The following is a 16,025-nucleotide window of genomic DNA, read 5'->3' as shown; positions in this document are numbered from 1 at the left end:
ATTTATAAAAAGTCATCCGATAAAACCACTACATTTTTTTGAAGTAAATATATAAAAATTTACACTTATTTTGTTATTTATATGAATAAAATATTGAAATTTCTTTGCAATCAAAGATTATAGAAATTTTTTTCTACATGTATGTAATGTCCCGTTCTTGGTACGCATTTAAAACATTGTTCTTCTGATGTTAGAAACTACCCGACGAGTCAGTAGCTCTAACTCGTTGAGTAGCAGCGAGTCAGCACGTGAAGTTGGCGTGGCAACTCGACGAGTCCATATTCTTGACTCGGCGAGTCCGCCAGTTTGGATGAAACCCTAATTTCAGGGTTTGTACCCTATTTAAACATCATTATGGTCTTCCATCCCAGCCTCTAACATCTTTAGAACATTCTCTCTGTAAACCCTTAACTCTCCATTGTTGAGATTGACTGATCCCTTCCTAATTTGAGTGTTTTGTGCAATTTTGGAGTTGAAGAAGAGAAGGAAGGAAAGAAGGTCCAAAGGAGAAGAAGGAGATCCAGAATCTAGTGATCATTTGCTACATATTCTGGTAATAAAGCTTTCACCTCGCTTGTTTTTCCATTAAACCCTCATATATGCTTGTTTATGCTTCTTATGGGACATTCCAAGATCCAAACCTGAGATTTGAACTCTCCTTAGGAAATGAACCATAGATCTGAATATTATTGAGCTCTAGGAGCTCAAAGTAGCTACCTTTATGCAACCAAAGCCTTGTTCCAAATCCTAGGCTCCCATTATTAGATTATCTTGGTGTTTTAGCTTCATATCCTTGTGCATGCAGGTAAAGTTGGCAACTTTACGTGTTATATACTTATATTAGCCCTATAAGCCCAGATCTATGAATTGGATGCACTAAAATCGATTAGAATCGACTGTATAGGGATGACATGCATGGGACTCGGCGAGTCGGGTCGTAAATCCCCGATCCCCCCCCCCCCCGATTGAGAATTGAGGGTTGAACCAGTGAGTGTGAATGATTCAATGAGTGAGAGTAAGGATATGGGAGTGGAGGGACTCAGCGAGTCTACGCCCTGACTCGGTGAGTCTGAGGCAATCTTCTTGTCCCAAGAACAAACTCGATGAGTTGTTCATACAACTCGGCGAGTCGTAGTCTAGACGTGTTCATATGATAAGGGTGAACTTGACGAGTTGTTCATATGACTCGGCGAGTCAGATGAATGAGGATCCGATGTTATTATAGAAAAAGGGACTCAACGAGTTTTCGCTAAACTCGACGAGTAGAGTCGGGAAGGGGAGTAGATGAAGGATATGGACTCGACGAGTTGGCGGCCCAACTCGGCAAGTCAGGTCAACTAGAAGTTTGACTTTAACCAGGGGTAAAATAGTCACTTTACCCTAAGACTAGTTATCAGTATTTGATTAAGTTTCTTTATGGGAATTGTAGCCGGGGAGTTGTCGGAGCAGCAGTCAGACAGTTCCCGATCAGCATTTCAGCAGTCAGCCTTACAAGGTGAGTTTTCCTTCCATTAGGAACGGGTCTACTGTTGGATTAGTGTCTAAGTCCATAACTATTTTGGTATGTACTTGACCAGATTATGAGCATGGTCCTTTTGGGTTGCCTTCACCATATCAATATGTAGGATGAATTAAGGAGAGAAAGGTTTAAATATGATTTATTAATATGTTATGAGAATAATATATTAAAGGAGAAATCATATTGTTTAATTAATATTAGTCAAGAATTAATTAAGAATTAATTTTGTGGCTAAAAGAGATTAATTAAACTTAGGGGACTGAAGTTGTAATTATAAGATAATTATAATTGGGCTATGGATCACCTAATAATATATAGGTTGGGCGAATTCTATGGAAAGCCCATTAGAAATCATCCAAGGGATATGTTAAAGGAGTCCATGGGCTGCTTAAGGCTTAAGCAGTCAAATTAGGGTTTCGTAGTTGAAAACCCTAATAGCCTACATGTATATAAAGGGCCCTTATGCCCCAAAAACGTGGACAACTGATTCTCTAGGGTTTCTATTCGTTTTGGGCAGCTTCCTTTCTTCTCCTCTTCATCCAAGTTGCATATGGTGTTTGTGACTCCATTAGAGGTGCAACACTTAAGGCACTAAGCTTTCTAAATCCAATCAATGCAAGGATTTGATTGTTATTACAATATAACAATCAAAGGTAATTCTCCAAACCCTAATTCAATTTATTAAATGTTAGATCTAGGGTTTATAGCTTTGGATTCAAAGCATGTACAGTAGAGAAACCTAGATCCAAGCATTAGGGTTTGTATGAGCACATAAGATTGTTTCTTATGCATAAAACCCATCATCTACGACCACAATGCTTACATGTTTAGTTAGCAGTAGTTCCAAACTATGGTCCGATGCAGTAGTTCAGTATGCTTGGTGTCTTTGTGATACAAGCATGTTATGTGTTATGTGTTCCGAACTATGGTCCGATGCAGTATGCAGTATGCAGTATATGTGTTTATGTTATATGTTATGATTATATTATGCTATGTTCAGCCAGTTCCAGACTTCGGTCTGATGCAGTTCCGGACTTCGGTTCGATGCAGTGGGAAAGACCCTAGTTAGTTATGGACTTCGGTCCGATGCAGTGGGCAAGGATCTAGTTAGTTCCGGACTTCGGTCCGATACAGTGGGGAAAGGCCCTAGTTAGTTTCGGACTCATGTCTGATGCAGTGGGCAAGGCCCAGTATGTGCTTATTATATTATTGTATGGTATGGGGTAGTTGGGGGGGAGTTCGCTAAGCTTCATGCTTAGAGTTTCAGTTTTGGTTTCAGGTTCTTCAGCTAGCAAGGGGAAGGGCTTGGGATGATGGCATGACACACACCATAGTTTTTAGCCTGGGAGTTAGACTCTGATATTTTGATATGATCTTGCCACTAGTTTTGATTGGATAAAGTTATTATGACATTTTGAGATACACCATTCATGATTTTTATCTTTTGATATTCGATATTATGGTTTAGTAAAGTTTTCAAACAAAAACTTTTGGGTTGTATTTTTGGGACGTTACAAGTTGGTATCAGAGCCTTGGTTTGAGGGATTCGGGCATACTTTCGGGTGTGTCTGAACTCAAACTAAGGAATTGGTATAAGGCTTTCAAAAGAATAACATTTTAAAAAGGATTTTGAAAAAGAAACTTAAAAAGAAAAAAAGAGTTTCAAAAAGAGGAAAGGGTGTGGTGCATGCAATCAGCCGAGCTCAGGTAAGTACTCCCAAATTACCTATACATGTTTATGTTATGATTGTCAGTTTTAGTAGAACAACATGCTAGAATAGGATTAAGGATCTAGGAGGATGCATATGTGCCTATTATATGTGTTTCAGCTTTATAAGAATTGCATGCTAGTATCAAGTAGACAGTATGGGATAGTCTGTTTAGGTTATGCTTGATAGTAGGAGCTTAGCATCATATGCTAGTACAATTTCTTGTTATGTGGATAGAACCTGCTTGAGTTAGTTTCCTTTGTCTGAATGCTACTTGCTTTGTGCTTTGTGGGACTCTGAGTGATAGGAGTTAGATATTAGGTGGATACGTTAAGTTACATGCAATCAGGATTGAATAATCTCAAAGTGTTGGATTTGACCCTATTGCGTAGCTCTTGTTTGAGTCCTAACCGTTGTATGGATGAGTCCCTTACTCGAAGGATTATCTGAGCCTCGTTGCATATGATGGTATCCATATGGTGGCTAATTGGCATTACAATGAGGCATTCAGCAGCTGAGGACTGGTTTGGGTGGAGTCAAAGATCTCCCTAGGGCAAGCCTAGGATGAGAGTAGCAGAGATCAGTAGCGGTAGAAGGGACTTGGTAGAGTCAGGACAATTCTTGAGGAAAGTACGGATAGATGTGGAAGGTATTATGAGCCCGTACTACTAAAAGCAGAGGATCCGTACTTGAACCAAGGAAAGCTGAGACGAGACCAGGAAACTTGTAGTAGTAGCGATCCCTCAAAATATTGATTGGTTAGGTGTTAGTATTAATACTCAAAATTTTGTTAGCACCAAGGATCGAACTTGGCATCCTTATCCTCGCAGACTATGAGGCTACTACCAATTAGGTTATTCCTAGTTGGCTTCTACATATGAATTTTGACTTAGTGAGTGTAGTATTTGGGGCACATGGTAAGTGAAAGAGTGCCTAAATGGATCCATCAAAGGTTGAATGATATAAAGAAGAAAATAATGTTTTTCCAGAAATGAATGAGTCGTTATGCTCTTTGGTCCTTGTATAAAGTAAAACTCAAAATCTTAACGATCGTGAGAGGTTGAAATTTTGAAATAAAATTGATATTTCATGTAAAATGTTGAATGTGTGAATCTCATATATTTATTCACATTTTCAAGAAACCAGGACCAATTCCCATTTCAATGCCATCTGACAGGAGGTCAAGAAACCACTTCTAGGTTTCCTTATTTTCAAGTGCTACCACAGCCCAGTGAATATGATAGATATGGTTGTTTATAATGTTACAAAACTCGTTAGGTATTCCCAGGGCGGCCGTCTAGCGTCTAGCGAGTATTCGATCTAGACGATAAGCACTCGAATTTGATAAATTATTGAAATTAATTTTAGAAAATTATATATATATATATATATATATATATATATATATATATATATATATATATATATATATATATATATATATATATATATATATATATATATATATAACAAAATGGTTGAATATCAATAACAATTATAGATATTTCCTAAAAACCAAATCGAAATTTCCGATTTTTCCAATTTTTTAAATTTTTTTTGATTTTGGTCGAGTTTGACTGATTCTGAATTTTTTGGACAATTCCTAATTAGGCGCCTAGGCACATACCTGATTCAATTAATCGGTCGCCTAGGCCTTGTTTTTCAACACTGGTTGTTTGCATCCCTACAAACAACTGCTAAAAGTTGACCTCTATATATACCCTTCAAAAAAATAACCATCTACTTTTATTACCCTCATACAACCTTTAATCCAACCATCCTTCACACCCCTAAAGCAAACATGAAATTTAGAAAAAGTAAGTTGTAACCCTTCTTTACTGCATAACTTGTCACAAGGTTCTTCAATTCTAAAGGGTTAGAGAATTTCGTATCTAAATCTGGCACTATTTTATAACATCCATGGTTCTCATAATGGACAGGAAACATTGGGATGTTGTAACAACCCGTTATTTCAAAATCAGTGTATTAGTATAGATTAACTTGTAACTAGTTATTTTTAAAGTAATAAAGAGAAATTTTTAAATACTAAGTACATTTACTTAATCAACCTCAAAAATGAAATATTAAATAAACTTGTCTGTGATGAATAAACTGGTAGATGTTAGGGATGTCAACCTGACAAATAAATGAGTACAATAAACTCCAAATACACTACTTTAATGCACTAAAAAGAAGTACAAGGAAAGCAGTGTCGAACCATAGAGACACGGGACAAAAGTCTATACCTTTTTGCACAAGGTACTTTGGTCACAAATGGGGGTTTTATTTGCAAAAGTCAAATAATAAAATAACAATCTACTTTAAAAACATGCACAAAATGAAATAGATTTGTAAATAAGTTGTAAAAGTGTTTCCAGTTTTAGTTCTCAATGTTGTCATTTAACCTGATTATGACTTGATGTAATTTGTGATTGCTATTCTAAGTTGGTACTGAAAGATATTAACGCGCTCTAATACCTCTCTCTTGCCAAATTATCTAACCAAAACACGCTCTTTGATTAGACCTAGCTTTACTATTTCAACCTAAACACGCTCTTAGATTGTATTGAAAAACTGCATTAAGTTTTGTACAAGCTTCCCAACAATGTTCATTTCTTCTCATACGCTCGGAAGTGTGAAAACATGTGATAAATGTTTTACAATAAGAAAACTTATTGTTTGTTACCAATCATTAACTTTATAGAACGATTAGGTTCCCTAAAAGTTAATTAACTTCACAAAAATTCAATTCATGAAAGTGGCCAATCAAACATAAATCAAATTCAAGGATTCTAGTTTAAACAAAAACATAATCACTAGAATAGAATCACAAATCAAACATCAAATCATATGCTTCAAGTCAAGCAATCAACATGTTTTGAACAAGAACCAGAAACTAGGGTTTCTTAGCCACACATGGCTAAGAACAAATCAAACAAGAATAAAGATGGAATTGGCCGGAATGTTTAACCCTTACAAAAATGAAATCCAAAGTGTTTGGAATGATTATGTCTTCTCAAAAGCTCCAAGAATTCTCCGAGAATCGCCCAAACTGCTCCAAAAACTGTTCCTTCTTCAAATGACATTCTTCTGCTCTTTTAATTAAAGTTCACGTGCATACCATGAGGCCATGCGTTTTTGGCATGGCCATGCCTTTTGCCCATGTGTTTTTAGCGTGGACATTTGTTTTGACCATGTTTTTTTGGCATGGCCCATAGTTTTTGCTAAAAATCAAACAAGTCTCCACTGTTGGCTCCATCTTCAGTCTACCTTCATCATGAGTCGTGTTGCTCAAATATGAGATGATAAAGGACAAACACAACCCGTGTCAATGTGACATGAGTCGTGCTTTAAACGTAGTCCTTTGCTATGATGACAATGCGACAATGACTCGGGTTAATGTTTTCCTCCATGGAATGACCGGTTAATCTTCTCTTCATGTTCCAAAGCTCCATGCTCCAAGCATCCAAGCTCCACGTTCCATGCTCCATAATGCCTGCAAAATAAATCAAAAATAGTGAAGTACCAGGCATTCTTAATGAAATATGCAATTACCCTAATAATCAACTAAATGCAAGAATTATGAAGTAGAATGCTATAAAAAGACGGAAATAAACATGCAAAATAGGTGCAGAAAATGCACCTATCAAACCTCCCCAAGCTTAGACCTTTCTTGTCCTCAAGAAAGAACAAAATTGAGAATCTACCTAGAGAAGACGATAGGTGACTAAAAAGAAACTAAGAGGAAAAGAATAGAAGGAACGAAAATGACTAAATGGAATAAAGAGTGCATGCATGCAATAAAAGAAGAACTAATGAAAATAATATATGTACAAAAAGATCTTTTTTTCAAACATTAATGCAATGAACAAAACAAACGAACATATTTAATCCAATTAACCTCATTATGTCATACAGTCGAAGGTGTACCTATCGGGCCTTGAGATAACTTGACATTAACCCCACAAAGATATATAACATGTAAAACAAGGTTTTTAGCCATTCCCTAATGCAACTCAACAAAATCAAAAGTTACAACACTTGTTCACTTTTACAGGTATTGGGTTAGCACATGGAACAAATTATGGTCTTACTCTCGTGAAAACATGTGATGCAAAATATGCTCATTTTCATTTTTCAAACCATGACAATGACCGACTCCAGCTATTTGTTGACTAACAACAATCTTTTTCTAAAAAATATTTTCTAAAAATTCCCTAATATTTACCCAAATTGGTTACATGTTTCAAACCACTTACACCAGTCAAAGTAGTTTACAGTCAGTCCCAATGTTTACAGCCAAACATTTTTTTCCAAACACATTATTCAATTAAACTATAAACATAAATATATACAAACTATCTAATTATATTTTCCTACAAATAAAGCTCATGGCTTTCTTTGAAATCCATGTAACGGGCTTCAAACCAACACATCCAAATCAGATGACCTTAGTGTGCTAGATTTAAAGAGATCCCTTGGGTTTACTTGCCCGAACCTTAAAGGCCAAATATTAGCTTTATTTGTTATTATTAAGTTCATGAATTTCTATGGAACCCGTGTAGCGAACTTTCAACCCAATCAGTCCCAAACAATTTTGCTTTAGGCAATTAGGTGTAGAACACCTCTCGGGGTTTACTTATTCGAGTCCCAAAGGTCACAAATTAACTTAATAATATTTTTTTTTGTTTTTTTTGTTTTTATTTTTTATCTTGTTTGCCAGGTTTATTTCCTTATATTTTCATCTTGACTCTTTTAGGGGGACTGATGTAAACGCGCAAAGACCCGTAAGTATAGTTGGAAACAATGTCCCGAAGTAGGGTATTTAGAAGGGAGTAGGTAGAAAAGACTTTTTAGAGCGTTGGAGGATTCGAGTCACTAAAATTTTATATTCATTTTATGACTCTTTTGAATTTGGAGTTTGGATATGAATGAGCAATACTACTCATAAGACCGGTCGTGTGTTCCAAGGGCTAAACTATATCCGTCGTTATGCTTCGATGTTGATAACCTTATCATTTTTTGTTTTGCACGAGTAGCTTCGGGAGACGTGTTCGTGTGAGATTAGGTTGGTTCAAGATTTTTAATGAAAAACGAACAAGTTGTAATCTCAAGTCACGACTAATTTACCACTTCAACTTATTCAATAAGATTAGGTTTCTTTAGATTGAATGTTTTTTTTGGGATGAAATGCATGTGGAAACTAACTAGAACCTAATGCATGTGGAAACTAACTAGAAAATGCATGTGGAAACTAACTAGAACCTAATGTACAAAGATCCCTCCCCAAGCTTAAGATTTAGCATCGTCCTCGATGCTCGGAGAGGGTAGGGCAATCTACTAGCTGCGAGGGGCCCAACGCTTCATGAATTGCATGGCTTGTTGTACCGTTTGTGTCAATTGCTGAATGTCAGCAACAACTTGATCAAGGTGATCAAAACGCCTCATGTATGTGTCGTGGTAATGAGTCGCCCGTCGGGTGTAAAAATAACGTGCAGTCTCTACTGGGGCAACAAAAGTGGACCCCTTGCAGTGGGAGCAATGGAGTGAGCGGGAGGAATAGGGATCTCGTCTTCGTGGTCGACGACTGGCCGCTCAGGAGCTCTCGGGATGGGCGCGGGAGTGCGTGGGATGGAATTTGCAGAAGTGTTCTTTGGCAGACACCACCGAGTCTGAGTGATGTCCTGCTGGAGTTGGAGAGAGCTGAAATCCCCAGCAGGAACTCGGAGGTGTGGCTCACCTTGCACCAACCATGTGATACTACCATCACCTTCTCTCCGAAAGAAAGATGAGGCTACAAGGACATTGGATGTGATGGTATTAGTGCCTTGTGTGATTTTCTTGAGGTCTTGGCGCTTGCTCTCAAAAAGCTCGGCACAAGCAAGGCGGGTGGCAAGATAGGAGATAATCCCGCCACAATGAATAGGGCCAGAATCATTGGTAGAGACCTTAAGAAGTTTGGAAGCAAGGAAGGCGCCAAAATGAGGTCTCTTCAAGCCGGTGACCATGCACCAAAGTATTTCTAACTCCATCTTACCGGCTCTGCTAACGTCTTCTTGGGGAAAGACAATGTTAGCAATAATTCGGAGAGCCACCCTTAAGCCTGGATGGATGATATGAGATGCTTTGGTGGATCGAGCCTCATACACATCAAGTCCTATGATTTCCTTCCAAAAGGCTTTGGCCTGGGCTTTAAAAGGATTATTTTTCTCTCGCATGTAGCCTAATTTGGGACCATATGTATTGAATTTAGAAATCCCAACAAACCCACTAAGATCGTCTAGACTTGGTTTAAATTGCAAACACATGAGACGAAATGAGAGACATTTGGCATTGTCATTGAATTCCAAAGATTGTAAGAATTCAATGGTTGTGTTTTTATATGATTCCATTGGTGCCAAAGTGAGAAGTTTCTCCCAACCGATGTTGCTAAACAATCTATGGACGCCATCATAAACTCCTAGTTCTTGGAGAGTGGGAATATCTACAAACCGTTGTTGAGAATATTCGCGGTCCTTGAGGTGAAGGAATCGCTCACAGTGCTCAAGAGACTTGTGAATAATGGTGGTGATACCATATTTGGATTCCAATTGTTCTCTTGGTTGTGGGTTTTTTTTTTCATTTTGGCATGATGACAACCCGGATTTATGACAAACAGGTGGTGCCCAAAGATGATAACACAGCTAGACAAGCACGAATGAACAATTATATGAAGCACAATAGCGGATTCACAACAATTCTAACCAAACAAACTTAAAATCAATGCGTAAAACTTAAGATATGGAAAGAATGTACCGTTCAAACGCTTGAATTTGTGGTGTTTGCTTGTATTGTTCACTTCATCTTCAATCTCAAGAAAGAAAGCTTGAGCTCTTCAATAGTGGAATGCCCAATTGGGGATGAAGGCTTCCAATCTTCCTTCCAAAAGCACCTCCCCAAGCTTGTTCTTGAACCCTATACAAGAATTTTTGAAACCCAATACAAGAATCAATTCAAACTTTACAAATCAAGAACTAGGGTCTATAGGGTTTATGAAGGAAGATTCAATTTTACCCACTAATTGATGAATTTCGACCTAGATAATGAAGATGATGAAGTTAGGAACCCAAATTAGCATACCTTTTTGATCTTTATTGGATTAATTGAAGAACGATTCAAACCCTACACTAGGGTCGTGGGGATTGGCCGAGAATGGTGAGGGAAGGTGCACGATTGGGAGAAAAAAAAAGAAAAAGAAAACGCACGGCTAGTTGAAAATCAAACGGACCTGTGTTTTGTGTTTACCGAGTCGCACGAACCAAGTTGCTCAAGTTGCTCGATCAAAGAAAAACGCACGGTTAATTTCGTCCGTGAGTTCTGGCCGTGCGCTTTTCTAATGGAGGTTTAGGGTTGTGCGTTTCTTGTTTTGAGTTGAGGCCGTATTTGAATCTGTTTGCTACAATCCTCGATGACACGCACAGTCTAAAACCTAGGCTGTGCGTTTTTGGCCCTTACCCATGCGATTTCGAGCTACCCATGCCAAAAAACAAAATTTATTAAAAACTTCAGGATAGCCGCACAGATAAGAAAATAGACCATGGGTTTTAGCCTGAGACCGTGCGTTTTTGGCTTACCCCGTGCGTTTTACTTTCTGTTAACATCAAAATCATGATTTTTTTTTTCAAAACCAAATTTTCTTTGACTATTAGATAGGAGAATTATTTGTATGTAAACCTCGAAAAGACCAAAAAACATTGCAACACTGAAGAAATAAATCAAAATAAAATAATAGAAAGAAATACTCCCGAGTTGCCTCTCGGTTAGCCGCCCTTGTTTCAAGTCTTTGGCTCGACTTTGCCCTTTAGATTCACTCAATGTAGTCCGGGTGTTCCAAGTTTTCAACCTCCATGTCTTTCTCTTGGAAACCTTCATAGAAGACCTTTAACCAGTGACCATTAACTTTAAATACTTTTCCAGTTTTGTTACTCTTAATCTCAACTGCACCATGATCAAATATATTAGTAACAATGACCAGTCCCACCCACCGGGACCGTAACTTACAAGAAAAACCATTTAAGTCGAGAGTCATACAGTAATACCTTTTGACCAATCTCAAAGGTCATACGGGAGAGATACTTGTCTTGGAATGCTTTGGTCTTGTCTTTGTAGATGCGTGAACTCTCGAATGCTTCATTTCTTATATCCTCCAACTCTTGGATCTCTAACTTTCTATGAACACCCACTTCATCCATCTTCATGTTTAGCTTTTTGACAGCCCAGAAATCTTTGTGCTCGAGTTCAATAGGGAGGTGACAGACTTTGCCAAACACAAGTCTATAAGGTGACATCCCAATTGGAGTTTTGTATGCAGTTCGGTATGCCCAAAGAGCATCTTCTAATCTCAAACTCCAATCTTTGCGGTTTGTGTTCACTGCTTTCTCAAGTATGGACTTGATTTCTCTGTTTGACACTTCAGCTTGTCCATTTGTTTGCGGGTGATAAACTGTGGACACCCAATGTTGGACTCCATACTTCTTGAGAACTGATCCAAGAGTTTTGTTGCAGAAGTGTGTGCCTCTGTCACTAATCAAGGCTTTTGGAGTTCCAAACCTACATAAAATATTAGCCTTGACAAAATCTAAAACAACTTTAGCATCATCAGTTCTTGTTTCCTTTGCCTCTACCCATTTGGAAACATAGTCAACAACCAAAAGGATGTATAAATTCCCAAAGGATGAAGGAAAAAGGACCCATAAAATCAATACCCCATATATCAAATATTTCACAAACCAAGATGAGGGTCAAGGGCATTTGGTTTCGGGAAATCAAAGAACCAGTCATTTGACATCTCTCACAACTTTTACAAAAAGTGTAAGAGTCATGAAAAAGTCGAGGCCAATAAAATCCACAGTCTAAAATTTTCCTGGCAGTTCTTTGAGGACCAAAATGCCCTCCACAAGCATAACTATGACAAAAGTTGAGGATAGATTGTACCTCTTGTTCTTCAACACATCTTCTTATTACCTGATCTGCACAATGTTTCCAAAGGTACGGTTCATCCCAAATATACCTTCTCGCATCTTTCTTGATCTTATCTCTTTGTGACCTCGTGAGGTCGGGTGGGAACTTTCCTGTGACCATGAAGTTGCATATATCCGCATACCAAGGTGGTGTTTGGATAGCAAACAAGTGCTCGTTCGGGAATGTGTCATGGATGGGAGTCGCATCTTCGGGTGGAACTATTCGGCTCAAATGATCGACGACTAGGTTCTCTTTCCCGCTCTTATCTTTGATCTCAATATCGAACTCTTGCAAAAGCAACATCCACCGTATTAACCTCGGCTTCAAATCTTTCTTGGTTAGTAAGTGCTTTATGGCTGCATGGTCCGAATATATGATCACTTTAGTTCCAAGGAGGTATTGCCGGAACTTCTCTAGTGCAAAAACAATAACAAGCAACTCTTTTTCTGTTGTGGTGTAGTTTCTTTGTGCACTATCAAGGGTCTTTGATGCATAGTAGATGACATGGTGTGCTTGATCCACCTTTTGGCCCAATACTGCCCCTACAATCGCGTTGCTCGCGTCACACATGATCTCAAATGGAAGATCCCAATTAGGTGGTTGGATGATTGGAGCAGAGGTGAGTAAATCCTTCAAACGATCAAAAGCATCCTTGCATGGCTGAGTGAACTCAAATTCATCATCTTTTTGGAGTAGTTGACACATCGGCACTGTAATCTTTGAAAAATCTTTAATGAACCACCGATAGAAACCTGCATGGCCAAGAAACGAACGAACTTCCCGAACATTTGCTGGGTAAGGAAGACTTTTGATAACATCTATCTTGGCTTTGTCAACTTCCAAGCCTTTTCGGGACACAATATGACCTAGAATCAATCCTTTGTCTACCATGAAATGGCATTTTTCATAGTTAAGCACAATATATGTGTCAATGCACCTTTGCAAAAATTTTGTTAGATTGCTCAAACATTCATCAAAGGAGTTTCCATAGACTGTGAAGTCATCCATGAAAACTTCAATGATGTTTTCAAAATATTCAGAAAAAATGCTCACCATGCATCTCTGAAATGTTGTGGGTGCATTGCATAGACCAAAAGGCATACGCCTACAAGCAAATGTGCCAAAGGGACAAGTGAATGTGGTTTGCTCTTGGTCTTCCGGGACTACCGAAATTTGATGAAAACCCGAGAAACCATCCAAGCAACAGTAATGAGATTTACCCGCCAATCTCTCTAACATTTGGTTAATAAATGGCAAGGGAAAATGGTCTTTTCTCGTTGAGGCATTCAACTTTCTATAGTCAATACAAACCCTCCACCTGTTTTGCACACGAGTTGGCATCAAATCTCTCTCAGAATTCTTGACAATTGTGACCCCGACTTTTTTTGGGACTACCTGAACGGGGCTCACCCATTTACTATCTGAGAAAGGGTAGATCATACCTGCATCCAAAAGCTTCATGATTTCTTTCTTTACCACCTCCATCATAGGTGGATTCAATCTTCTCTGTGCCTCTCGAGTTGGTTTGAAGTCCTCCTCCATGAGGATCTTATGCATGCACAAGGAAGGGCTCAACCCTTTTATGTCAGCAATTGTCCACCCAATAGCTTTCTTATACTTTTTCAGCAAAGTCACCAACTCATCTTCTTCTACAATGGAGCTTGTTGGAGATAATGACAGGCAAAGTCTTCTCTTCCCCAAGGTATGCATATTTCAAATGATCTGGAAGAGTCTTCAATTCTAGCTTAGGTGCCTGCACAACGGAAGGAAGAAGTTTTGTGTTAGAAATGGGCAATTTCATATTGCTATTATCATACCTCATTTTCTTCTTTTCTTCCATGCTCTCCATAATTTCCTGCAACTCTTCATCTAACTTGAAATTTTTCTGCAATCTCTTTGACTGAATTGTTATCAAAATTCCTACTCAAAATTAACTCCAACAAATCATGGTTAGTCAACTCAAAACACTTTTTAGTCAAAGGTTGGATTATATCAACAAAATTTATGCAATGAACATCACTTGGGTACCTCCTTGCTTCATAGAAATTGAAGTTGATGACCTCCCCATCGGATTCCATGGACCATGTATCATTGTAGACATCAATTTTTGTTCTTGCTATTTTCAAGAATGGTCTACCTAAAAGTATGGAACTCGAGGATGGATGATCATCATCTCCCATATCAAGCACATAAAAGTCTGCAGGAAAGACAAGCTCATTAACTTGCACCAAAACATCCTCTAATACACCTTTTGGGTGTAATATAGAACGATCTACAAGTTGGATGATCACCCCTATTTTTGTTAAAGTGCCTATGCCAATAGATTTATAAACAGAATATGGTAAAACATTAAATGAAGCTCCTAAATCTAGCATAGCACGGGGGACATACAAGTTTCCCAATTTTCAAGGAACGGTGAAAACACCTGGATCCTTGCACTTTGGGGGCATCCTTTTCTGCAAAACTGCAGAAACATTTTCACTTACTTTCACTGTCTCATTACCTCGCAGCTTCTTTTTAGTTGTGCAAAGTTCCTTAAGGAACTTAGCATATCTAGGTACTTGTTTGATTGCATCTAATAGAGGGATGTTGACTTCAACTTTCCAGAACATTGCCATGATTTCACTATCTTCTCTCTCTTTTTTGTTGCTGCTTAATCTTGATGGAAAAGGTGGTGGTGTGATCTTTGCTTCTTTCTCTTCCGACTTCTTTTTCTCCACCATTTCTTCTTTCTTTTCATCCTTCTTTGGTGGTTCTTCTATCACCAACTCCTCTTCTTCTTCTTCGGGCATCTTCGGGCCGTCATATTTCTTTCCACTCCTCAAGCTAATTGCACAAGCATTGTGCTTTGGGCTCTTTTCAGTTTAAGGAGGTAGCTTTCCTTGATTCTCCATTTTGCTCACCGATTGAGCAAGTTGTGTCATTTGTTACTCAAGATTCTTGATGTTTGCCTTGGTCTCTTGCTGAAAACTTTGGGTGCTGGTGGCAAGGCTTTTGACTATGTCCTCTAAGGACATACTTGAGGATCCATCTTGTTGAGGATGAGGTTGTAGTTGCCTCGGTTGGTAATTTTGTTGTGGGAATGGAGGAATTGCTTGGTAATGGGGTGGTGGTCTTTGTTGATAGCCCATGTTTTGGTTGTTGTTCCACCCTTGATTGCCTCGGGGCTGATCATAAGCTCTTTGATTATGCCTGGAATAGCCTCCCATAGCATTTGCTTCTTCATATTCTTCTTCTTGCAATTGAGGACACATATCAGTTGGGTGTCCCACTTGCGTGCAAATGCCACAAGGACGGGGTGTGGATTGCACACCTTTGTCCTTAGCAAGCATCATTACCACCTTAGTCAACTCGGATAGTTGAGCTTCAATTTGAGGAGTGTGCACCTCTTTTACACCTCGAGGTGCATCTGTGTACCAATCTTCATCTTGACTAGTATGCTTTGAATCCTCCGCCATGTTTTTTATGAGATCCCGAATCTCAGTTGGGGTCTTGTCCGTCAAAGATCCTCCACTTGAAGCATTAATAAGTCTTCTTTCCCAAGGATTCATGCCTTCAATGAAGTATTGGAGGATTTGATACTCACTAATACCATGCTTTGGGCAACGGGCACAAAGCTTTTTGAACCTCTCCCAATATGTATGAAAGGCTTCTCTCTTGTGTTGTTTGATCCTAATTATCTCTCTTCTTAGGGCTGAGGCTTTCATTTATGGGAAGTATTTGTCTAAGAAGAGGTGTGCAAGATCTACCCATGTATTAAACGTCCCCGGTGGAAGGTCATAAGCCAATCTTTTGCT

The 16,025-nt window shown here is 38.6% G+C and overlaps 1 protein-coding gene across 1 annotated transcript; it reads right to left on the bottom strand.

The window, feature by feature from the left end:
- Positions 1–14,093: 14,093 nt before the first annotated feature.
- On the bottom strand, positions 14,094–15,020 carry LOC111896464 (uncharacterized). The gene is made up of 2 exons (XM_023892454.1): positions 14,654–15,020; positions 14,094–14,539 (listed from the first exon to the last, which is right to left on the bottom strand). The coding sequence occupies exons 1-2, from the start codon at positions 15,018–15,020 to the stop codon at positions 14,094–14,096; spliced, it is 813 nt and encodes a 270-aa protein (XP_023748222.1).
- Positions 15,021–16,025: the final 1,005 nt, after the last annotated feature.

The sequence above is a fragment of the Lactuca sativa genome, chromosome 4, assembly GCF_002870075.4.
Source record: "Lactuca sativa cultivar Salinas chromosome 4, Lsat_Salinas_v11, whole genome shotgun sequence".
In the NCBI taxonomy this organism is placed as follows: Eukaryota; Viridiplantae; Streptophyta; class Magnoliopsida; order Asterales; family Asteraceae; genus Lactuca; species Lactuca sativa.
Note: the sequence above shows the minus strand (reverse complement) of the source record. Positions and strands in the feature narration are given on the sequence as shown.